This window comes from Taudactylus pleione, unplaced genomic scaffold (genome assembly GCF_031769625.1).
Source record: "Taudactylus pleione unplaced genomic scaffold, aTauple2 ptg000046l, whole genome shotgun sequence".
Taxonomy (NCBI): Eukaryota; Metazoa; Chordata; class Amphibia; order Anura; family Myobatrachidae; genus Taudactylus; species Taudactylus pleione.
The window spans coordinates 6,781,569-6,807,638 of NW_028284448.1; the positions used below are offsets into that span (position 1 = coordinate 6,781,569).

General features: G+C 45.9%; 1 protein-coding gene across 2 annotated transcripts in view; it reads left to right on the plus strand.

Moving 5' to 3' along the window:
* SOBP (sine oculis binding protein homolog) overlaps nt 1–26,070 on the plus strand; it is a 212,192-nt gene that overhangs the window by 85,688 nt on the left and 100,434 nt on the right. For both annotated transcript variants that reach the window (XM_088460445.1, XM_088460446.1), the window contains exon 4: nt 5,574–5,725. In XM_088460445.1, the coding sequence (XP_088316571.1) occupies nt 5,574–5,725 (152 nt within the window). The remainder of the gene's footprint in view (nt 1–5,573; nt 5,726–26,070) is intronic.

Consider the following 26,070-nt stretch of genomic DNA (forward strand, 5'->3'; position numbering starts at 1 on the left):
CACTAGTTGCCACATTGTAATTTTAAATATTAAATAATACACTGGTTTATATTGTACTATAAGTAGTCATACACATTTGGTATTACTTTTCTCTTCATTTCCAGAAAAGAATACAATAATAGAGATCATCTTTTGTTTCTACTTGGATGCATGATTTTTCAGCTTCTCATTTGCATAGAGTTCCACTGACAAATAGCGAACAGTTGTTAGCAAAATAGATGAATATTAAAGATGAATAGTTCAAAATATAAAGTGCACAATATTAAAGTCTTTTATGTCATATATTAAATATGATTTTTAATTTATGGTTTCCTTCTCTGGTCCCACGGTCACGGACAAAAAACCACTGTTGTGGAAATGACCATTAGTTGACTTGCACCTACACTCACATAAAAAAGTCATCCCTTATTCTCTGTTCCCATACTCCACACCATTGGCATATCTATAATGGGTGCAGGGTGTGTAGTGTACCAATGTTTAATACTTACTGTACCTTTCCGGAGTCCTGTGTAGGAGCTGCAGCAGCACAAATCACTGGTAAAAGAGGGTGTGACGGCCTTTTTCCTGGAAATTTGTGTATGCGCAGTACATACTTCACGGGAACACTGCGCAGGAGCCATGTTGTCGGAGACCTGCGCACAATGCAATGCAGAGAGGAGGGGGCCCGCATGGAGTCTACACCATGCTTGCTGACTTTCTGGCAGGGGGCAGCCAGGTCGGCGCTGCAGGGGGCGTGGTGGTGGCAATAGTGGGCGGTGCGGGGGCATGGCAGTGCGATTGCATCATCATGGCCCCGCCCCTCGCTTTACATTGCCGAGATTTTCGGCATTGTAAAGCAGGGGATGGGGCTACGATGACGTGATTCAGCGCGAATCGTATCATGTTACCCCTCCGGACCGCCCACTTTGACAGGTAAGTACAGGGGGGTGAGGAGGGAAGTGTGGGGGGGGCAGGAGTGCCACCCGTATTGCGGGACATTTGGCAAGTATGGTCTACACATGGGCCCACTTCTCTCTTAAACCACCCCTGCTCCACACCCACTTCTTCCTGTACCTCACCTTCTTTCTGTTTCTGCATACATAGGGCCTAATCTGAGATGGATGTATCTCTTAGCATGGACAAAAATGGCGAGTTTTGCATACTGCGCATGCGCAGAAGTAAATGTAAGCATTTTGTGCATATCTCTGTCCAGGATGTGGTCAATATCCCGGCAAAGGTGATGCCGGCACTTAGAATACCGGTGTCGAAATCCCAATACCTGTCAGAATCCTGGCACCGGGACCCCGACCGCCAGTATCCTGAAGGTAAGTAGTAGTGTTAGGCACTGGGGAGGGTTAGGCACTAGGGAGGAGGGTTAGATTTAGGGTGTGGGGAGGGTGGGGGTTAGGTTTAGGCACTAGGCGGGGAAGTTAGGCTTAGGCACCGGGAAGGGAGGGTTAGGGGTATAAGAAGGGTTAGGATACCTACCGACAAGTGTCGGTATCCTAACCCTGTCGGGATGCCGGTGTTTTGATTTTGACCGCCGGGATACCGAGCGCCGGCATCCCGTACCCAACCCCTCTGTCCTATTCTGAGTGAGGTGGAACTTGGGCATTTTGGGACAGGAACTGGACAGTGACAATGTGATCGCACGTAACCACTCTGACTTGTGGGAGTGTCATGAGAGTGTTGTGGGTGTGTATGTAAAGCTCTGTGCTAGTCAGGCTGTTTCTGACGGATCTCTTGCACCTAGCATGGGGCTGGTACAAGTGCTGATACTGATGATGACAGTTGTGTCCGCTAGCGTAAAATCAATGGGCGGCACAGGTTTCTGCTTACAGATGCATGAAACCCCAGCATTAGCCTTACGCAATCTCTCATTAGCACAAAGTAGTAAATGTGGCTTCCATGGCTGCCCGCAACTACAGCCACTTTACATGCGACTCAGACTTAGGCCTAGAGCCTGATTCTGATTTGGGAGTAAAGCAAAAAAAGAGTAAATAACTTTGCATATGGACAAACATGTTACACTGCCAGGGGAGCAAATAAATTTTTTTTACTTGCATGCAGGGTAAATACTGGATGCTGTTACAAATAATTTAGTTTGGACAAAGCCCTCCTACATACTTATTACTAGAGATGAGCGGTTCGGATTCTGTGGAATCCGAACCGAACCGCTCCGAATATTGGGGATCCGAGTCCACCCGAACCCTGTTCGGGTGTTCACCGCCTGACTCGGATCCCCGTTCGGGGCCGAACGGTGGCCGTCTGATGTCGGATTCTTGCTAGAGAATCCGACATCAGGGCTCCTATTATGTAGGGCAGACTGCTGTGATAGCGGTCTTCCCTACAGAGAACAAACACACAGCCGCCAGCGGCAGCTGTGTGTTTGTTACAGCAGCCAATGAGAGTCACACAGACTGCTGCACGGAGGGAGCCGGCTGGAGCTCACTCAGGAGCTCCGTCTTCCGGCTCCCTCCTCAGCGCATGGATGCAGAGCGGACGGCGCGGGAGCGGGGATACAGGTAAGTTTTTTTTTTTTTACTTGTGTAAGGGCCGGGGGCGCTACTGGGGGGGTCTGCTACTGGGGGGGGTCTGCTACTGGGGGTGCCGGGGGGCCACACTACTGGGGGGTCCTGCTACTGGGGGGGTCTGCTACTGGGGGGGCATACTACTGAGGGGCCTGCTACTGGGGGGGCCTACTACTGGGGGGGCCTGCTACTGGGGGGCCATACTACTGGGGGGGCATACTACTGGGGGGGCCATACTACGGGGGGGCCTACTACTGTGGGGGGCCTGCTACTAAGAGGGCCTGCTACTGGGGGGGCCATACTACTGGGGGGGCCATACTACTGGGGGGGGCATACTACTGGGGGGCCTACTACTGGGGCAGCCTGCTACTGGGGCAGCCTACTACTGGGGGGGCCTGCTACTGGGGCAGCCTACTTCTGGGGGGGCTATACTACTGGGGGGGGCTACTATTGGGGCGGCTGCTAATGGGGGGCATACTACTGGGAGGGCATACTACTGGGGGGCCTGCCAATGGGGGGCATACTACTGGGGGGGCCTGCTAATGGGGGGCATACTACTGGGGGGGCATACTACTGGGGGGCATTCTACTGGGGGCACTGCATAGGGGACCCTACTACTAAGGGGACTGCATAGGGGGCACCACTGCTGGGGGCATTGTGTAAGGGACACCACTACTGTGGGCATTGTGTAAAAGGGGCACTACTGTGGGCATTGTGTAAAAGGGTAACTACTGTGGGCATTGTGTAAAAGGGGCACTACTGTGTGTCGTAACATAAATAAGAGACACTACTTTATGATGTAATGTGAATCAGGCCCTATGTGCGGTGTAATGTGAATAAGATTGTGCACTGTGACTCCTTGGGCCGTAGCCCACTATGTAAACAAGTACTCTGCTCTGCTCTGTGACTGTGACCTTGGGCCGTACCCCACTGGGTGGGTGCACTACTTTTCATTACTGCCACTGCTGTGTGCAATGTGTCATAGATGTGCTTTATACTGTGGTGTCTGTGTCGTTGTGCCGCTGCTTTGTCGCTTAGTAACCAGTCAGCTCACTGCAACCTTTGGCCAATAATGTTGAAACAATATTATAAGCTGTGAGGTGGTCTAAATTGACTGGAAATTTATGTTATTGAGGTTAATAATACTCTAGGAAGAAAAAAAAGACCAATTTATGTGATTTTAGCTTTTTTTGTAAATTTTTGTAAAAGAATCCAAATCCAAATCCAAAGCCAGTCACCGCAGTTTGGCAAATCCAAATCCAAAGCCGGACGACGAATTAGAACCAAATCCAAATCCGGCAAAAATGGTCCGGTGCACATCCCTACTTATTACATGGTTTTCAATGTATTCATCTAGCACAATCCTGGCCACTGTTCAAAATCCAGGAGTTTCCCTGGACATTAGTGAGTGCCTTTTCACATACTATTGTCTTTTTTTTACTGTTTGATCTGTGCAATGGCTCCTCCATAATGTTCCCAGCAATCATGTCTGTGTGCAGTATATATAGCCTGCCAATGACCGGGCCACGTTCACTAGAAATCTCTGATAAATTGTTCTACTATTACCATTTTTTTAAACATCCATTTTCTTTACAAAATGATTTATAATTTTCTTTTAAATCAAGGGCGTAATGTACTACTGTAACCGATGGTTGTTCAATTTTCTTGCTGTTTTAAAACCACCAGATTTACTACTGTATGTGCCAAATTGCTGAAAAACTGATGTTTTGTGAAATGCTTCATTAGTTATCCCCTGTAAGATTTTTTTACATAGAATTTGTGAAACTTATCATGGTTGCCAAACCACGAGATAGCTGAAACCGCATAATGTGTGAGCTATCTTCGCTGTCAATAAAAATAACTAAGTTCAGGAATTATTTAAAAAAGAACCCCTCTCCTACTCTGGCAGCCTGTGCTATTCTGCGTTGCACATCATCCTCCGGGATTAAAACAAGAGATCCCTGTAATTATTCCCATCTAATAGTGCAGCATTCCTGCTTGGCATCTTTCATTTTACTGAGTAGATGACCCTCTTCTCAACAGCATTTTGGTTCTTGAGAGCTTCTTCCTCTCACTGAGACATCATGGTACATGCAGCCTCCTTCCTTGTTGCATTGTAGTAAATAATATGCTATTTAAATTGCAAACTGGTTTGGTACTTTTTTATTATCATTTGCAGCCAGACTTCGAAAATAAAGATTCCTATTATTGAGTCAATACGGAACCTTTATTCGCCCACATGTATCATTTCTGAGGAAAGAGACTCCGATAGAAGCCTATTCCAGCGATCAGTGAGAAATAATGTGATAACATTGTGATCAATTTACTTCCTCCGTTGCCCCCTCAGCTGCGCTGCTGCTTTGCTTGCACTGACAGACAATGGGGCCACTGGAACCACTGGGGAGCGATCCTTCAGAGCTCTCTCCCGAAAAAAGCAACAAAAGGTAGCTCCTAGCATACTATAGGCTAATACATCCTGGAGCTAGGTAAATCTGGCAGCACAGCAGCCCCCATAGAAACCTATGGGGGATGCTGTTGCTGCCAGAAATGGAGAGAACCGCTCCCTCCTTCTAACTCTTAGGGGCACTTAATATTGCAGATAGCTGTTTTCAGGGGATATGCCGCATATATACTTGTGCTGCCTGATTTACCAAGCTCCGGAATGCAAAGCGACTCACTAATGGTACATTCAGGCAATACATATTCCTTATTGCCGCAAATTGCCATGATAAGGAATCTTTATTTTTGGGGGCGATAAACATGTCCCTAAAAGTGGATTTCCAGGCTTGATCATTGGCATCAGTGTTTTGTTGGTTTTATGGCTACAGCCAGCAGATTTGGACATTTTATAATTTATTCTCAATGCAGGTGAATGGTTTCTTCATTGCTGTTTTACATCGGCTTAAATCTGTATGAATGTATTTTCATAAGGAACATCATGTTTTAGCTTTAGTATTTCTTATTATAAAGATCATTATATACTGTTTATATACAGGTATATATTTTTGCCTAATATTTGTAATATCATACAAACATGTCATATTTTTTTCTTCTACACTATAGAGGATGATGTGTCAAATGTGCAAATCATGTGTGCCTGGTGCCAGAAGGTGGGGATTAAGCGTTACTCCCTAAGCATGGGGAGCGAGGTGAAAAGCTTCTGCAGTGAGAAGTGCTTTGCTGCCTGCCGGAGAGCATACTTCAAGAGAAACAAGGTAAGAGACAGGAGAAACATGGATCACCCAACTGCTTGTATTTAGGACTTATTAACATTAACATAAACGTTGTTGCTATTCCTTTTCTTTCCGTAATGCATATGAATCACACACATATATATTCTGTGTACGATTCAGTAAAGTCAGAAAAGCTATTCTCTCTTTGTAATTGAAAGCTGTTACCAAGTTTTGACCAACCTCTATTTATGTACCACAGAGGTGGTATTCCTCCTCCTCTGAGCACACTGTCAGAACCAAAATGGAAGTAGAACGTAGCTCCTGGTAGGCTTAGCCTAGGGTTCTGTACAGTCAGAAGCTGGGTACTTCCCTGTGTACTTATTGAGCAGGAGGTGAATCTCTTGCCTAGGTGAAATACTAGCCCTTACCCCTCACATTGTCCAACTGTCAGCTCTGGGAGCAGGTGGTTGTAGTCTAGTCATGGCAGCAGCTCTGTGACAGAAACGCTCATAAACACGGCATTTTGGTTGCTCCATAATAGCAGCTCACAAATGTAATTGTTTGTATTCATTCCCTTTTGCTGGTCTGTTTTGTAATATCAGTTCAAAAAAAGGAAAGTGCCACAAATAAATATATTTATTGCCAGCTAACTAACTTGAAGCATTACCATATAAAACGGTATAGGTATCTGACATTAAGTAAGGATAACATAAAGATTTTAATGTATATATTCATTTTATAACATTTTGTTCAAATGAACATATTTGAACTGTAATTTCTATTATAATGTGTATCCAAATTAGGAAGTGAACACTTTGCACAAAGCACAACACAATAATGGCTACATATGAAAATACTTTACTAGAGCATGATCTCTCACCTTAAAGACTCAAACAATATTTCATTGCGCCAGTCACAATGAGGGGAATTCAATTAGAGATGAAAAGCCATATTCGCCTGTTTTTTTGCGAAAAATTCCTCTAAAAAAAAATTAGCCAAATTCAATTCCAGGACAATTTCGCCTAAGTGGAAACAATTCTCCAAAAATGATTCTCCAATCAATAGCTGGTGAAAAGAAATGCAAAATCTTTATTTTGGGGTGCAAACGTGGGGAAACAACTCAGACCCCTTGGGACAGCCCCCCAAAGGACAAATCTGCAAAAAAAAAACAGAAACTAAAACCTAAGAACACCCCAAAAAAGACATGTCATTTTTGGGGTGAAAATTTAAAAAGTGGGGGGATAAACATTAAAAGTAGCGAAAAAGACTTCTTAGGGAGCTGCAAGTATGGGTCAGGTGTTTTTGGGATTGCAGGTGCATGCAGCAGGTGGATTTTTCACGGTTTTTAAAAGTTCACTTTAGAGACATAAAAACATGCTTGCACCCATTTTCAAGCACCCCAAATTTGACAGGACTACTTATTTTCACCAAAAAATACAGCTTTATGCCATTCTTCACCACTTTTACAAAGACGCTAATAGCAAGCAATTTACACAACTTAAGTACCCAAAATAGTCTTATTAGGGCTATTAGTACACATCTATATTGATTCCCTATGTTAGAGCATCTTTTTCTGGGGTACAGACTAATTTCCCCAATTCTTTCAGTACTTTTCACCTGTTCCGCATTCGCCTATTTCCATTTTCGCCAGTTTGCAATTGAATTAGGCGAAAAGCGGGGACGAGCACAGAATAAATTCGCCTCTGAAACAGGCGAATAAAGCGAACAGTCGGACAGGCGAAAACTTCGCCTCTAATTGAATATGGCTCAATGTCTCAAGCATTTTGCCCATCAAAAACCCGAAGGTTATAACTTCTGTCTTATTTTATTAGAATTGACAAAATTTCATTGCTTGACATTTAGGCTGGTTATCCATTGGAATTGGGTTAAATGGCAGTGACATACATGTCAAATGCAATCACTTTTGACATGTGGTAGTAATGAGTGGTTGCACTTGCGGTTTTGGGGGACGGTGGAGGTGAATATAAGTAAATGGAAGGTCTTTATCGTTATGACCGTCACCCACTCTTCAGGATCTGGCCTTGAATAAATCTGTGGAAGTCCATAGAGATAGATCTGTGACCTGTTGTAGATTACCTCTCATTTTTACCCCATTCTTTACCACCTTTCTTATAACGAAGGTCACCTCAGTGTGGGAGTAGCTATCATCTTGTCTTTGTTATGGAAGGTTTCACAGAAGTACAACCATGCTACCTGCCCCTTTGCTTATTGTTTTTAAGATAGCAATCTGGACTAGTATATATACCTGTGTGATCCAGACCTCCACTGTTATTTGTATCCTAGTTATGCGTTATGTTACTCTACAACTTCTCATTTTTCAAACAAGAGTGAAATTGTCACATTTCTCCTGCAAATGTGTGTTCTGGGCTACGAGTCCCAACAACAATTTAGGATCAGGTTACATAACATATCTACATCTGCTGCACTCTGCAGACCTGCTACGTGATAGGGTTTTGCGGTCAGTTTTGTTGAGAAGCTTAAATTTCAAATTAGATGTATCTTAACACAAATAAAACTTATATTATTTGTTTTAGTGCTTTAAATATATTTCCCTAATGCAATAAAGTTAAATTAATCTTGTATAATATGATATATATATATATATATATATATATATACACATATATACACACACACACACACACAATTTTGGAGACCAGGGTCTCGCCCTGTGTAGGACGGGTGATTGACACGACCAGAAATGCAAATTACCATAGGCCACACACCCTAAATAACATTATTTGGGGGTGGGCCCGTATGGCACGCCTCCCATTAACATCAGGCTGGGGGCGAGGCCAGCACTACGTCAGTAGTTGGGATGCCTCCAGCTCTCTTCCGGCACTGAATGGATGCTGCGCGCATGTGCGCGGCATCCATTCCTCTTCTCCGGAGCCGGCACCGCCACACAGCGGAGGCGGTGGAGGTGACAACCTCCCGACTGCCCTGACTGACTGTGGAACAGTGGGTCAGTGTCCAAAAAATGAGATTGTCCTGCTGAAATCAGGAATGGCTGGGAGGGGTGCGCCCTCTATGGGGTGGCGTCCGTTTGACTGCACTGGTCGAACATGGCTCGAGCTGGCCCTGGGGGAGACAGATGTGCTGTCAGATGCAGAGCCGTAACTAGGGTGGTATAACTTGAGCCACCGCACAGGGCACCGTAGGCCAGGAGGCGCTGTTCGGGCCTGTCATTTTCCTGTTTATAATCATTCTCACTTGTAGCTTCCTCTTCTTTTATGCCTGACATCTCCTGGCCTCTCCTATCTCTTCCCTGGCTGACTCCCCTTCCATCTGGCCATCTCCCCGAGCACCTTCAGTCACATCCTCTTTTTTTTTAACTCACACATTTCAAAATACTGTCATGTCATACCCAGGACTGGAATGTATCACCTCTAACATGGCACACAGACACCTTACACATGGAGCTATCTGACCCTTTCTCGGGTGCATGTCTAATGGCGTTATTTGAAATATGGGGAGGGGGGGCGCCAGTGCACTTATTGGCCCAGGGCACCAAAAAGTCTAGTTACGGCTCTGTCCAGATGTGCTAATAGAATGAAGTGCATATACAGTAGTTAGGGGAAATTATACTGACCTTATACCCAGTGGCGTAACTATAAATTTTGCTCCCCCATGCCAAAAATGTTTCAGGCGCCCCCCCCCAAAGATCAAACACACCCAAAGACGACAGTGACGTGCCTTACACATTATGACACACTAAGTAATGCAACTTATAACACAGTGTGCCACACCGGAATGCCCCTTACAACACATTATGCCACACAGCATAGCTCATTACACATGCCACACAATAATGCCACGTATAACACATAATGACATACAGTAATGCCCTTATAGCAAATTTATGCCATGCTGTAATGCCCCTATTTCACATTATACCACACTGTAATGCCACATACAACACATTATGCCACACAGTAATGCCACATACAACACATTATGCCACACAGTAATGCCCCTTACACATTATCCCACACAGTAATGCCCCTAATAGCAAATTGTGCACACAATAATGCCAAATACACATTATGCCAAACAGTAATGCCCATTACATCCCACCCTGACAGATCTACTTCACCAACCGTCCTTTCTGCTCCTGCCAGTCTGTCACCTCAGCTCAAGACAGGTTGCACAGTTTTTATGTCCGTGTAGAACCAGATTATTGGGAACATAGTTTATAACCTGTAAACTGTGTGTATCAAGTTAGTGCCCCCTATACAGTGCCCCCTGTAGTTGTGCCCCAAAATGCAATGCCCCCTATACTAGTGCCCCTCATGCAATGCCCCCTGTAATAGTGCCCCTTATGCAATGCTCCCTGTAGTAGTGCCCATTATGCAGGGCCCCCTGTAGTAGTGCCCCATATGCAATGCCCCCTGTAATAGTGCCCCTTATGCAATGCCCCCTGTAGTAGTGCCCATTATGCAGGGCCCCCTGTAATTGTGCCCATTAAAGTAGTGCCCCCTGTAATGTGCCCATATGCAGTGCCCCCTGTAGTTTTGCCCCTTCAAGTAGTGCCCCCTGTAGTTGTGCCCCTTCTAATAGTGCCCCCTGTAGTTGTGCCCCTTTTATTAGTGTCCCCTGTAGTTGTGCCCCTTCTAATAGTGCCCCCTGTAGATGAGCCTCTTTTAGTAGTTCCCTCTGTAGTTGTGCCCCTTTTAGTAGTGCCCTCTGTAGTTGTGCCCCTTTTAGTAGTGGCCCCTGTAGTTGTGCCCCTCCTAGTAGTGCCCCTTGTAGTTTTGCCCCTTTTAGTAGTGCCCTCTGTAGTTGTGCCCCTTTTAGTAGTGCCTGCTGTAGTTGTGCCCCTCAAGTGATGCCCCCGGTAGTTGTGGCCTCCCCAAACCTCCCCCCGGTACTTACCTTACTCCGCGCGCTGTCATCCGGGCTGTCTTTCCTGCTGCCACGCTGACTGGATCTAAATAGATCCAGCAGACGCGGCCGCGCAGGTTCCCCAGGTCGCGGGTGATGTCATGACGTCACCCGCGCACTGCATTACTGGGAACGCTGGCCTCTGAAGTGATCGGAGGCTTCCTTAGCCTCCGATCACTTCAGAGGCCAGCGCTCACAGTTGCAGTGGCGTAACCACTGCCCCCGTCGCCCCCAAGCTACCCAGCGCCTCCAAGCCACCGCGGGGGCTGCGAGTGCAGTAGTTACGCCACTACTTATACCACATTACCTATGTAGACAAATGAAATGCTAGTTTTGTTCAGTGTCATATGAATGTCTGTAGTTATAGATGATGCTGGCCCAAGCTTTAGGATACATATGCCCTAAATGAATTACTGCACACCCCATATATGCTATTTTATCCAAAACTGACTTACCCATTACTTTTACTGGGAAAACCAAGAGGCAAAAAATTGAATAAGAAGATAAAATAAGCATAAAATCATTCTGTTATCTTTTTATAACAAATCTCAGGACATTTGAGATGTATAAAGCTTTGCAATCCAATGAGTTCAATGTTTACTTTGCCGGCCAGTATCAAAATCTGATTTTTTTTTGTTGTTAAAAATCTTAGAGAATAATATACCTGGCACAGAGGTCCTAACTTGTCTAGTAGAAAATGGAGCCACTATATTTGTCAATATATGAACACAGAGCCTGATATGTACTTCAGAGATGTACACTCTTCCAATACTTACACAGTTGAGTGATTATCAGTGGACTGCACATGCGTCAGTCACACTGCACACGCACTAAGGTACATTTTCAATGACACTCACAGAGATGATTTTTTTGCTAAATAAATGACTGTTTGGAGGAAGTTTTGGGGGGGGTCGCGGCATAAAACTTAGGTGTGTACTGGCCGTTTTTTTAGTCTGTGTCTGTGATCCTGTACCAAGGCAGATAAAGTGGTTTTGACATCTCAGTTCAGGAGGCCCTTCTGCGTGACCATAGGGCTACTCAGATGGCCGATTGTCAAACGATCTGCTACGATGGCTGCGTACTTGTCCGTCCTTGCCTGGATCTGCAAAACCACAGGTGGGCGTCTCAGTACATTTCCAGCCGGGATTGCAGCTGTGAATGCATTAGCCTAGGTCTCTGAATCAGGCCCTCAGTGTTCAAGATTCATTGCTAGACTTGTGGTTCTGTGCGTAAGGCATGAAGGACTTTGGGGTCGATTCAGACCCAGACGCTAAGCTGCGCTCTCTCGCTGCCAAAAGGGGCCGGGTATGTAAATTCCGTGATCGCGCTGTCTGGTGTAAGGATGCCCTCTATGTCTTAGAGAGTGATGGGAGAGCGAACGCACGCTGGTCTAAAGACGCCCAACTTTTCTTTCTTAGCACACATCATCCCCAGGAAGTGTATGATTACAGAGCCATCGGAGCTGCATGACGAGGTTGAGGTAGACTCTACCCCACTGCAATCACTGCAGGCTGAAATACACCAAGTGACGTGTACAATGACACATCCATGCTAATTATGCATGCCCCTTAAACTCTATTTTGATGCAGCACCACTCCCCCGTTCTCAAGCACCTTCCCCTGTTACCACCCACAAACAGCACTATCTGTCACTCAAAGTAGTGCTCAGACTTTGTGTCAAGAGCGCACGATTCCCGATTGCAATGACTGGTTCGCGCACGCGCACTGCGATGCATGCACAGACGGGCGACAATCACCCATAGCGTGCGTCCGCGGCTTAGCGTCCGGGTCTACACCCCTTTGAGAAGGCAACACTCCAACCTAGACTATTGACATTTCCTGGCAGAATTACCATTTTGTTGCACAACTTCCCAATACATTTATCTTTATGCATCACACATTGATGTGATATAAGAAAGTGCACACTCTTTCAATGCAATATTTTTCCATGTAAGACTTGGGCAGACGTTCCTCAAGTGTATCTGGATATAAGATCGACAGCCAATAGATCGACACCAGATGGTTGACATGTACAAAAGGTTAACAGTGCAAAAGGTTGACAGGTTCAAATGGTCGACACACAAAATGTCGACACAAAATTGGTTGACACTGTTTATGGTTTTTCAACATTTTTAAGGTTAGGGTTAGAGGTTAGGGTGAGGGTTAGGATTAGGCTGCCGAAGGGGACAATTAGGGTTAGGCTAGAGCAGGGATGGGGAACCTTTTTATTGCTGAGGGACATTTTGATATATATACTATTATTTGTGGGTCCGGTGCAGGCCACGCCCTCTCCGTGTGATGTCACATGGGGCGGGCCACAATCGCTGGTGATTACAGCAATGCCCAGAGCATCCTGAGGATGATCCAGGGAGCTGTAAGGGCAGCGGTGGGACTGTCTGAAGCGTCCTAAGGATGCTCCAGGCAGCACTGCTGCATAGATTCTGGTGGCAGGGTGCCATTCTAGGCACCCTGCTAGCCAGATGAGGATAGCATAAAAAAGCTCAGCAGGCCAGACCAAATGATTCTGTTTGCCTTATACGAGGTTCCCCATCCCTGGGATAGAGTAAGGCACTAGGGGGAGGGTTAGGGTTTAGCATCAGGGGGAGGGTTAGGGTTAGGCCCTAGGGGCCATTTCTGTGTTGACTATTGATATATTGACCATTTTAACCTGTTGACCTTTTAACCCTGTTGACCTTTTGCAACATCAACCTTTTGTCCATGTCAACCGATTGCATGTCGACAATTGGGTGTTAATTGGCTGTTGATCTTTTATACCACACCTGCTTCAAGGATTTTATGGTGGTTGTATTGACTCTATGGGCTCAATCCAATTAGCCGCAAAGGGTGTGAGTTGCCGTTGCCACAGCATTAAAATGCAGGCAATAGAAGCCAAATTCGCACAATTTAGCGCGGAGCCCTACGGGGTATGCGAGCACTTTTGTGCGACTTCGGCCTGCCTTAAAGTGTGGCTGTTGCCGCAATGGCTTGCACCTGCAAGATCATCGCGTCTAATTCGATTGACCCCTAAGATAAAAATACCATCCTGCAGGTGTTAATGCGGTAGAACTTATAACTTAGTAACGGGAGGTTCAGATGATAATGGCTAGACTGGTACAACCAGGCAGGAAGGTGACAATAACTCAAATAACAGTGCATGATAACAGTCAAATCGCTCCTGTTAGCTAAGAACAGGTAACCGAGGTTACTGTGGGCACCGGCTCACCAACACTGTACAGTTAAAGATTGGATAAAAAACATTTGCTGGTCTGACGAGTCCGAAGTTAGCATATCCAACATGAATCCATGGATGCATCCTTCCTTGTACCAAGGGGCGCAGAGAGAGGGAGGAAGCAGGTACTATTTACCCGAGCCTGTTGGAGGGGCCCAGGTCCTGCACCCCCACCACTGCCGCTACTACTTTAGTTTGGGCAGGGAGTGAGAGGACTCACATGTGCTCCCCGGGCCGCAGCGCCATGCGGGCCACGGGCAGTCTGTGTCACTGTGACACAGCTGCTCCGCGCGTGTAGCGCTGACCGGACGGAGTTCGGTCAGCGCTACACAGTGACAAACACACAGCCGCCGGCTCCGGCAGCTGTGTGTTTGTTTCAGCAACTGATGAGAGTCTGTCAGACTCTCATCGGCTGCTGCTGCTCCCACTGCGGTAGCCATCTTCCGGCTCCCGCAGTGGGTAATGGTAGAGATGACATGACATCATGACGCCTCTCCCATGATGCAAAGCGGCCCAGGAGGACGGACGGAGGAGCTGATAGCAGCGGCGGGACTGGGAGCGGGGTGTCAGGAAAGTGTAAGTGTTTTTTTATTTTTTTTTATTACGTGTCTCTCTACTGGGGGGGTGGGGGCTACTACTTGGGGCACTACAAGGGGGATTACTACTGGGGGCATTACAAGGGGGAGGACTACTACTGGGGTATCTCATTAATAGCAAAAATAAATTAGCATCAATACTCAATGACATAACATTCCTTTCCTTTTAGTATGGCATTCTCATAACATCTCGAGAGTACATAACCACATCGATTCGACAAAGTCACAAAATGATAGCATACCACAAACAACTATGCAATATTACTGTAACTGTTACTGACGTCACTGAAAGTACTCCCACATTAATTAATAATCACTTAACTACACCTTGATTCAGCATACAATGTGTTCCTCTTAAATACATGTGCACAGGATAGGTGTCCCAAACTTTTAAGTGCGTGAATATATATATACTGTATGAATATAACTTCTAGTTGTGGTTTCGGTGAATGTTCCAAAGTCACTGAAATTATAAAGGTTTTCATGTCCTGGGGCTATGCGGAGGGTTAGGCACAGTATTCTGTCCCTTTAACATGTAATCACATGGTCAGGAAAATCTCTGGACTTGACTTTCACTAATGTATCAGCAGGTGAAACGTGTATCTGGCAAATGTCTGTAAATACATCCACTGAAGATAGCAGTTCCCTTTAAATACAGTGTCCCGCTTCCTGTCTGTCACACCTAGGTGGTGCTAGGTCTCCATTAATATACACTTTGGACAAGAGATGCAGATTTCTACTTAAGTCAATTTCCTTCACTCACTGTCCTCGGTAGATGCACACTTTAATAGGGCACTTAGGTGGCCGAGTCAATATGTCATTTGGCTCTGTTTAAATGGACAAGGGTCGCTCTGGAGGGGTTCAGGTAGGTTATATGTGAAATCCACATGTGGAGGATATTCTCCTGTCACTTTCCCCTATTTGTCAGGCAGCCTAGGTATTGCAGTGAAACGGCTCACAATGCAGGTATCAGACTGGGATGTCAGTCTATGCAGCCTGCGATCTTCTACCTCACTAGGGGGATGTTTTGGGGGGTCATGTGCACCATGAGTGCTATATATTACTCTTACTTGGCACCAGTCTTCGGACTAGACCAGGGATGGGGAACCTCAGGCCCAGGGGCCCCCGGAATCATTTGGTATGGCCCTCTGAGCTTTTTTCTGCTAGCCTCATCTGGCTAGCACGGTGCCTAGAATGGCACCCTGCAGCCAGAATCTGTGCAGCAGTGCCGCCTGGAGCGTCTTTAGGATGCTTCAGACAGTCACACCGCTGCCCTTACAGGTCCCCGGAGCATCCTCAGGATGCTTCGGGCATTGCTGTAATCACTGGCATTTGTGGCCCAGCCCCATGTGACATCACACGGAGGGAGCGTGACCTGCACCAGGCCCGCGAATAATGTTATATATATCAAAATGGCCCTCATCAGAAAAAAGGTTCCCCAACCCTGGACTAGACAGACCGCAGCGTTCCCCAGTGTCCTCTCATCTCAGGGTGTCAGCTCCCTGATGGCTCAGCTCCGGCTCTCAGGTGTGGATCTTCCTCACCTTAAGTGGCACCTCCACGCTCTCCCCTCGCCCGCAACTCGCCTCTTCACGTCTGCGCCGCGGAGGCTCTGGAACAGGGCACAACAGTCACAGCTCGGGGCCAGGCACAGATGCGCACTCTGGCGGAACTTGGTCCGGTGCACCGCATGGGCGTCCAGTCTCTCTGCTCACTCTCGACTACCATACTGCCCAAGTCTCTCCTCACACACTCATCCTTCTTCCGCTCGGCCCACAAGCACATTTGTAAGTTAGGGAGCCGGGTCCGCCGCACACACATCATCACTCCTGTGTTTCCCATATAGATAGTTCACCAGGTGCCCGTCCAAGCAGACATCAGAGGCACCGGGTGCCACACATGTTCCATGTGTTAGAAGTGATGTGTGTTCAGGTGTTGATACTGCAAAGTTATGTATGCACACAAAAGTGGATACTCAAACTATAAACAACCCAGTTACTTAACCACTGGTGTTGGTTAATTTAGAAATAGCAAGTACAGCCTTATTCACTGTTACATCTGCACTGGTAATGGAGCAAGGTATGCTGCAATTGGGTAGCGGTACAGGGACACTGGAACAGCTTTAAATGCATGTATTATCCAGGTCTTGCATAGGAGCTAAGTAGGAGACTGTCTCCCAACATGTCACTCTACACAGTAAAAGAAACAAGATGGCCCTTGCACATGCTCAGCAGTGATCTCGGTGGCCATATTGGAACCAGGCATGAAGCCTCCCTGCAGGGACAGAAAGACTGGAGTCTGCAAAGTAGCACACTCCTCCTTCAACACCATGAACATGACAATGAACTTAAGGTGCGTACACACGGAACGATATATAGTAACGATATGAATGATAACGATATTGTTCAATGTTTATGCAATGAACGACCAACGATGCGCACTCCCGCTGGGCGATAATATCGTCCATCGGGCATGCATGCAGGCCAATCTGGACAATATCGTGCATTTTCCATAGGTCCATCGTTGGTCGTTCCATAGGTCATCGTTGGTCGTGTGGATGAACAATATCGTTCATCCAGCACACCAGGAATATCAATGGAGATCGTTCAGCGATATCGTACGCTGAACAGATCGTCCCGTGTGGACCCAGCATTAGTGTACTACAATTGCCTCCACAGTCACCAGATCTCAATCAGTGCATATTTGGAATGCAGTGGAATGGGAAATTTGCAGCATGAGTGTACAGCCAACAAATAGGCAGCAACTGCGTGATGCTGTCATGTCAAGATGAATCTGGATCTCTAGGGAATGTTTCCAGCATCTTGCTGAATCCATGCCATGAACAATTCAGACTGACCTGGGAGAAAGAAATAGGGTTCTACCCAGCATCAGTGTTTGCATTCACGTAATATAGCATGTGCTTTCTCACCCTCCACCTCCTCTGCTTCACTGGATCCAACAGGCTCCACAAACTGTGAGTGTATAAGGAAATCTCCACTTATGATCAACCGACCGTTTGATAGTATTTTTTTGCTCATTGTTATTGTTTTCCTGTTTGGTGTCTGTAATGCAGGGTTGCCTACCCTCCCGATTCGGGCGGGAGCCTCCCGATAAACGGGTGCAGACAAGCCTCCCGCCAGCCGCCGATCCCCCGTCCCCCTGCCTATACCTGTTAAACCCCCGCAGTGGGGGGGGGCAACGACACGTCATTTTGGCCCCGCCCCCTGCTTCACAATGCCTGTTTTTGCGGCATTGTGTAGCAGGGGCGGAGCCAAAATGACGCGATCTTGAGGCCCCTTCCCCTGTCACACCCGCAAAAGGACCTTAGCCCGTCCGGCCACGCCCCCTTTTGCCGGCCATACCCCCTGTTCTGCCGATATGGCTGCTCCCTCCCGGAAGGAGCAGCCAGATAGTCTGCAAGTATGTTGTAATGGGGTATAGCGAATATATATATATATATATATGCCAATGTTCTTGGATCCCCGCTCCTTCCTATGGGAAGGAGTTCCGGGGTTGCGAAGATCCCTCCGCCGACTTCTCACGGACTCCCTGGCAGCTGTGAACATGCGTAGTCGGGCCTACGGGGTGGTCTGTGCATGCATCGAAGTCACACTGCGCATGTGCTGCATTGGTATTACGACGGAGGTCACATCGAGGATTTATCCGCAAAGTGAGTGACAGACAGGGACAGTTTTGGGGACGTAACAGGGGAGTGGCAGCTCAAACGCAAGTGTTGTCATTATCGGTTTCAGGGCGTGTCACAGCCTGCATCTCGAGTTTGTATGCAATAAAAAGGCTCTGGCATCTCAGTTCCCTTGGCCATTCTTCGCGACCATAGCGTTACACAGGAGGTCAATTGTCAACTGATCTACGATCGATGTTGCATCTTTGTACGCAGTTGCTTGGATTTGCAAAGCCGCAGGTGGGTGTCTCAGTATAAATCACAGCGACTGCAACATTGCATATTTTTGCACAGCTGGTGCATACAAATTACAGCAGCGGTGGCATTAGCGTTCATCTCTGAATCAGGCCCTTGGTGCGATCAATGGAGCAATAGAAATGTGTCCCTATAAAGTGGCTGCTGAGTGTGTAGCTCACATCGGCAAAAGTATTGGACAGGTTTTTTTACACTGCAATTTAGATGTCAGTTTGAACACACCCATTTCAAATCTAAAGCTGCATACACACACAACGATTTTTTTGAACGATTATCGTTTAACGATTATTGTTTAACGATATCATTTAACGATAATCGTTTGAAAAAAATCGTTCACTTTCTGAGTCAAATTATGAACAATAATCGTTCATGCGCGTTCACATTTGTAGTTTGTAGTATGTAGTTCAGTCAGACTTATCAACTCAACGATTTTCATTAAGGGAATATGCAAAAATCGTTTGTAGTTCAAAAAAATCGTTCATTACACTTTTAAAAATCTGACAGATAATGGAGCATACACACGGTCAGATTTGTCAGACTTATCAGATTTGTCAGATGAACGACTGAACGATTGGACGATTTGAATGATTTTACCAAAGTTTTGAACGATTTGAACGATTGAACGATTTTTGACTGCATTAAAATGAATGGAATTGTCCAAGTCTGACTGCAAACCCATCAGATGTCAGAGATCGTTATCTGACAAACGGGAACGCGCATCGTTGATCGTCCATCGTTCAGGCATGTCAGATATGAACGATTTTCCTTCAGATATGAACGACTGAACGATTTTTAAATCGTTATCGTTCATATCTGAAGGAAAAATCTGATCGTGTGTATGCACCATAATCTGACAGAAAATCGTTCATAAAATCGTTCATAAAATTGTTGGTAACAAAATCGTTGTGTGTGTATGCAGCTTAATATCTCTTTACACATTTTACATCTATCCTACCTGCAGTGCAGCATAGTTTTGCCAAGATGCAAAGTAACTTGCAAAGTGACTCCCTAATCAGAATCAGCTGATAAATGAGACTGAATAATTCCTAATGGGAGGCTTTTATATAGTTATTTCTGAATGCTATCTATTGAGTTTTTAAAAACTTTATATGAAAATAACTTCCGTGTTCTAAAGAATTACACTTATTAAGTGGATTGAAGCACTATAAGGGCAATATATATTGAAGTACAGTGTGGTTTGGTTTACTTTCCATTTATGGTGTTTTTGTTTGTTTATTTTATAATTCTGTGTATTTGTGTATTTTTAGTAGAGATGTGTGGTTCGGTTTTACTCTAATTTACTCAGATATGTTTGGATCTCAAAAATTTTATCATACCATTGGCTTTTCGACTGTCACGTGTTTTGGACAGCCAATAAGAGAAATCTGAACTAATACGAACTTGTGATAATTTGGCGATAAGAACCGAATAAAGCCGAACCTGAACATCTCTAATTTTTAGTAGTAGTTTAGAATACAAAACTTAAACAAAACTTTAAGAAAGTACAGGTTTTATCTAGAGCTTATTACTTTATTCTGCATTTAATATTCATGACATATGTCTAATTTGTGCTCTATTTAATAAGATAGTATCTATAGGTATTGATACAACATTAAGCACCCCTGTTTCTCTGTAAAAACAATTTTTGCTACCAAGGAGTTCACAGTTTTCTTTTGGCAGCTGCTGTTGTCATTTATTTGGAGACTGAATCCCTCAAGGGATTTCTTTGTGTGTAAAGCTCCTGTGTGCGGTCTGTTACTTCATAGAGATCAATGATGTCTATGCGAGTATTCATCGCATCTCTGTTCTCCTGTCAAAAACCAGAACGGAGGTAACACATAAATATAAATGGGCATTCGCATATTGCCCAAGAGTACACTGTCTTGAAAAGTCAGCATGACTGTGCTAAAAGATTCAAGAATATTTTCACTTCTCTGCTCAGCCTTTAATGACCCTACTTGTGTCTTATTAAGTGTCCATCATGGCATTAGTTAAGGATGAGCGCTTGCAATGGAGTGATGTGGATGATATATAGTGAGTTTTTCCTGTCTTCTGTAGATTATTCATGCAAATGATGGGTGAAGACAGGAGTGCTGGCATCAAAGATAAGACTATTTTTCTGCACATTAAATAATCATGACTGAATAAATAGCAGTACGATGGGTTATCTCTGCTGTAGGTTGTGACATCTGTTAATGGGAAAATGTCAGAATTCATAGGTAAAATGTTTTTAATCTATTTTGTTATACAGATTTTATAGCATTTCTTCCGTTCCTGCTCTTCATTCTAAGCATCATGTCACATTACTACACTACTTAATGTATTCTGCTAATAGAACACAAACACCTCATTATTATACTAGTATCAGTGGTTTGATGCTTACACTTCAGGAAGCTTATACTTAATTGGAGACACAATAAAGGCAGCTATTTCTTTCTTCTTAAACCTTTGTATATATAAAAAATATTGTTGACTTCTCTTTCTAATGGTTATGTCAGCTATTTACTAATTTCACTGTAAGAATATAATGCACTTTATATAAAATATTTCAAGATCCCTTTTTCATATTTTTTCCTATATCTTTTCTACACATCTCTAGATAATATTTCACTGCAAAACATGGTCACTGGTAAGAAGGGTAAATAAAATAAATAAATGCTGACAACAAGCCTGTCCATCCTGTAGTTTTCCAGAAGATAGTGTGCAAAAGAGTGCCTGTTTAATGTGTCCCTTGGCTTCATTAAGACCGTCATAGCTTTTTATCAAAAGATATGCTTTTTTCAGTAGGGTTTGGCCTATATGGAATCATTTTCAGTTTATACAGTATGTGGCTCACACATTAAAAATTTGGACAGCACATTTTTACAAAACCTGCTTAGTGGCAAGAAAAGCCAATACTAGGATAGCAATAATAAAAATTAAATACATATTTATACTTTATGGGGAGGTGTAACAATGAAGTCAAAACTAATTTTTAATGTAATGACTAAATAATAATTCAATAAAAAAATAGAAATTTTATTTTGAGAGGAATATTTTAAGTTAAGCCTAAGGGCCATAAACTTCTATCGTCAGATGATAGATGTGACCCATAAACTTAAACTAAACTTAACTAAAATAAACACAAGAGACCAAGTTATGCCGTTTAAATTAATTGGTCAGCTTTATTTGGTTACAAGGTAGACATGGTGGCAGGAGAAAGAACGGCAACTAACCAGCGTCCACTTGTCTTAGGCCGGAAGTAAATCACAACTTGTGAGGGCCAGCTATCCCAGACAAGGGTAGGGTGATCTTAAAAACTTGCAAGGGCCAACTATCCCTTTCAGAGCAAGTGATGCGGCCCCAACACCCATGCCAATGCACCATTCATCCTGCTCGGTCGAGAGGTGCCGCTGACCCCAATAGGGTGAAATCAGCCTATCAGTGCATTGAAGGGGTGCGCACCGCTATTACTGCTGCAAGATGGACACTTCAATATTGCCGGTCTTTCCCTGCTAATGAAATAAAGCCGACACAAGACACAAGAGGGTAGGGAGGGTGGGAGATCAATTCAAAGAGGCAGATTTTACCACAGTAGATTCTCTACACCCTCTCACTAACTCCGCCCCTAACCTAACGTCCTATCGCATCTGCCTACTACTGTCAACAAACATTTTTAACTTTATTAATCCCTCTATCCCTGACTAGAAGTTTATGTGCCGTCGGCTCTATTCCTAACCTCCGTTATATTAAACTTCTATCGTCAGATGATAGATGTGACCCATAAACTTAAACTAAACTTAACTAAAATAAACACAGGAGACCAAGTTATGCCGTTTAAATTAATTGGTCAGCTTTATTTGGTTACAAGGTAGACATGGTGGCAGGAGAAAGAACGGCAACTAACCAGCGCCCACTTGTCTTAGGCCGGAAGTAAATCACAACTTGTGAGGGCCAACTATCCCAGACAAGGGTAGGGTGATCTTAAAAACTTGCAAGGGCCAACTATCCCTTTCAGAGCAAGTGATGCGGCCCCAACACCCATGCCAATGCATCATTCATCCTGCTCGGTTGAGAGGTGCCGCTGACCCCAATAGGGTGAAATCAGCCTATCAGTGCATTGAAGGGGTGCGCACCGCTATTACTGCTGCAAGATGGACACTTCAATATTGCTGGTCTTTCTCCATCCCTGCAGAAAAGGTGGGCATCCTGAATCCGAATTAAAGGATGGTGCACCACCAACCCTCCCAATTCCAGCACGTGCCTAGCCACCCATTTGTTAACCTTCCTCCTGGACCTGTCCAAAGCCACACTATTATAGCAATATCGCCATGAAAGCCTGGTGATGATAGGGGACCACACCAAAAGGCAGTTAGGCAATAACCGAACCACCTCTCTCAAGTCACGAACAATTGCATGGCGCAACTCTAAGGAAGTTTGTTGGCCCAAATCATTGCCCCCGAGATGTATAATTAACACTAAAGGGGAACCAAATTCAGCTACTGACCTGTGCAAGTTGCGCAACAAAGCTTCCCAAAGCATGCCCCTCTGCCCCAACCACCTAACACTCTCCCAACGTGGGAACACGGAGGCATCTACAGCAAAGCGCAACTGCCCGGCCCAAAAAATAAAAGAGTGACCAATGAACCAAATGGGCCTAGCGTCCTGGACACCTGCAAATATACAGAAATAAAATAGATAAGTATATATGCAGTATGTAAATCACAAAGGAGGAGTGGGAGGGTGGGAGGGGGGGAGGAAGACTTGACCCGAGGTGAAAACCTACAAAAAACCTGCTGGATCTTTTTTATGTTTCTTTCGTTCATATTAATATTATATTAAGCTAATCGGTCAATGTCCAAAGCAGGGCAAAAAACAGGGCAAAATCTCTCGGGACCCCCACCGGAAAGGCAGCGAGTTGGCCAAGGCACTCAAGTCCAAACGAATAAAGTATAACAATTTATGATTTCAGACGAACATAACTTCTGTAGGCATTGGACTTCCATCTTCCGAGAGCCTGGATCTCCTGTGAAGAAAGACCCGAGGAGGCCGCAAAAGTGGCGGCACCTATTCTAAAAGAATGGGTGCCGTAATCCGAAGGGGAAAGCCCGAGGTGCCGTATGCAGCGATGGAAGACCGATCTAAATTGTAATTTAGTCAGAGGAGATCCATCCGCATGCATAAGCCAAGCCCCCGGCAGCATTGACCTGCAAAGAGTATATTGGGAGGCCAAGTGAACCGGACAAATACCGGCATCAGGACAGGATTTCAGGGACACCCAGCGACCTCTACCCATCTGATCGGTCTTGGAACGCCGAGTACGGCACAACAGCGTATCACGCAGCAAAATGTGACAACGAAGCAGAGGGGGCTGAGCGCGGCGCGAAGACGCTACCAGCTCGCTGATGCGAAAAGCGAGGCGGAATAACAGAACCTCGAATTGCGAAGAACAAATGCCCGTCAAACTTTCACCTAGACGCGCTAGCAAATCAGGACCAATAGGACGACGCTGGTCATCCGTGGCAGGCCTGATGTGAGACCAACCCCTAAGGGCCCTTTGTATTAAAAAACCCTTAGTTATGTCTCTCTGCCCCGCTAGGCGCAAAAAGAATGAAATCCCAGCAAGCCTCTGGGCAACATAAGCCCGCGACCTGCTGGAATCGAACAAGAAACAAACAAAAGCAACCATATTAGTGTAACGAGAGCTACCTGACGAACTCCGTCCTTGCAAAAACTTCTCCCACTGTTGCCAAGATGTTTGGTAGGCCGTCAACGTCCGTGGGGCCACGGACCGACGTGCGAGATCTTCCATTCTGGTTTGATGATCTGACAACAATGAAATGGACAAAGCTCACCTTTTAATGCCGCGTAAGGGGCCAATTCGCGGAACCTCCGCCAATCCTGTCTGGAGAGCGCATCTGCAATGGAATTATCAGTACCCGGCACATGACGAGCTGTGAACAATATGTTAAACTGCAAAGCGCGCAGAACCAGCCAAGCAAGAAGCCGCAACACTGGTAGCGATGACGATCTTTGGTTATTGATCGCATGTACTACCCCCAGGTTATCGCACCAAAAAACTATGGAACGGTCGCGCAACCGCTGACACCATAGCTCTAATGCCACCACTATGGGATACAGCTCCAGTAGGAGCAAGTTCTTGGTCAATCCTGCCTGCACCCATTCCGCCGGCCAAACTGAAAAACACCAATCTCCTTCCAAAAAAGATCCGCAACCTGATGATCCAGCAGCATCCGTGAAGCGCTGCAGGCAAGCATTAGGCTGAGGATCCACAGGCCAGACGCGCACTCCATTAAAATCGCCCAAAAATGTCTCCCAAACCGCCAGGTCCAGCTTTAGTTCAGACGACAGCCACAGAAAATGGTGCGGTTGACGTAGCCCTACCAAAGCCCTCTGTAGCTTCCGACAAAAAATCTTCCCCATCGGGATAACTCAACACGCGAAGTTAAACAGCCCGAGCAGGGATTGACCTTGACAAAGAGTTACCTTTCGTCCTGCCAACGCTAGGAGGATAGTATCCTGCAAACGACGAATCTTGTCCGGCGGCAGCCGGCAAAGACCCTCCAAGGTATCAATTTCAATACCCAAGAAAACCAGCTTAGTGGCTGGGCCCTCAGTTTTATCGTGCGCAATAGGTACTCCAAATTCCGAGAAGAGTGCTTGCACTGAATAAAGGAGACGATTGCAGTGACGCGAACCGGCTGGACCTACGCACAAGAAGTCGACCAAGTAATGGGCTATGCTCGTCTCCCCAGACCCCACCGCGACACACCAATGGAGAAAGGAACTGAAACGCTCGAAGAACGCGCAGGAAGTCGAACAACCCATCGGAAGACATTTGTCCAGGTAGTAGCCATCCGGCAACCGAAACCCCATGATGCGAAATGATTCAGGATGCAGGGGCAACAATCTGAAGGCGGACTCAATGTCCACTTTCGCCATGAAAGAACCCGGACCCGCTGCACGAACTAACGCTAACGCAGATTCAAATGACTGGTACTGTACGCGGCAGACCTCAACATCTATGGCGTCGTTAACTGACGCGCCTGACGGATGTGACAGGTGCTGAATTAAACGGTAACTCCCGTGGGCCTTCTTGGGGACAACACCCACAGAGGAAAGGACCAGATCGGGTATCGGAGGCTGCGGGAAAGGTCCAATTATGCGACCCAGCCCGACCTCCTTCATAACCTTATCCTTTAGCACGTGAGGTAAATCGCAGGCTGAGCGTAAATTCCTAGGGGACCCGGAACTGACAGGCCGTATTATTGGAAGCGAAAATCCCTCTGCAAAACCCTTACTCAAAAAGGCGGCGTCGTCCCGCACAGGATACCAGTCTAACCATTTTGCCATGGCATCCAGACGAATGGGAGTTGACGCTTTACTTCGAAGTCCCGGCCCCTGACCATTTGGCAGAGGGTGCCGCAGCGGAGGACTGAGCTCCTCCTGGACCGCGGGAGCAGTCCTTACTGGGGTGTGCCGCGCCGCAGCGGAGGCACTGGTATCGAAAGCGACACCTGTTACCAAGGGTGCAATTCCCATTATTGTATGCGTAACACTTCCGCTTGTTTTGCCCTCCACTCGCTGTCCTTGGTGCCGAGGGGGACGAGGGTTGAACTGGCCGCCCAGGGGACTGATCAGCAAGGACGCGTGTAGGCTGTGTCACCTCCATCCACACCTCAACATCTTTACAACCCAATTCCATGACCTTGACCCGATCT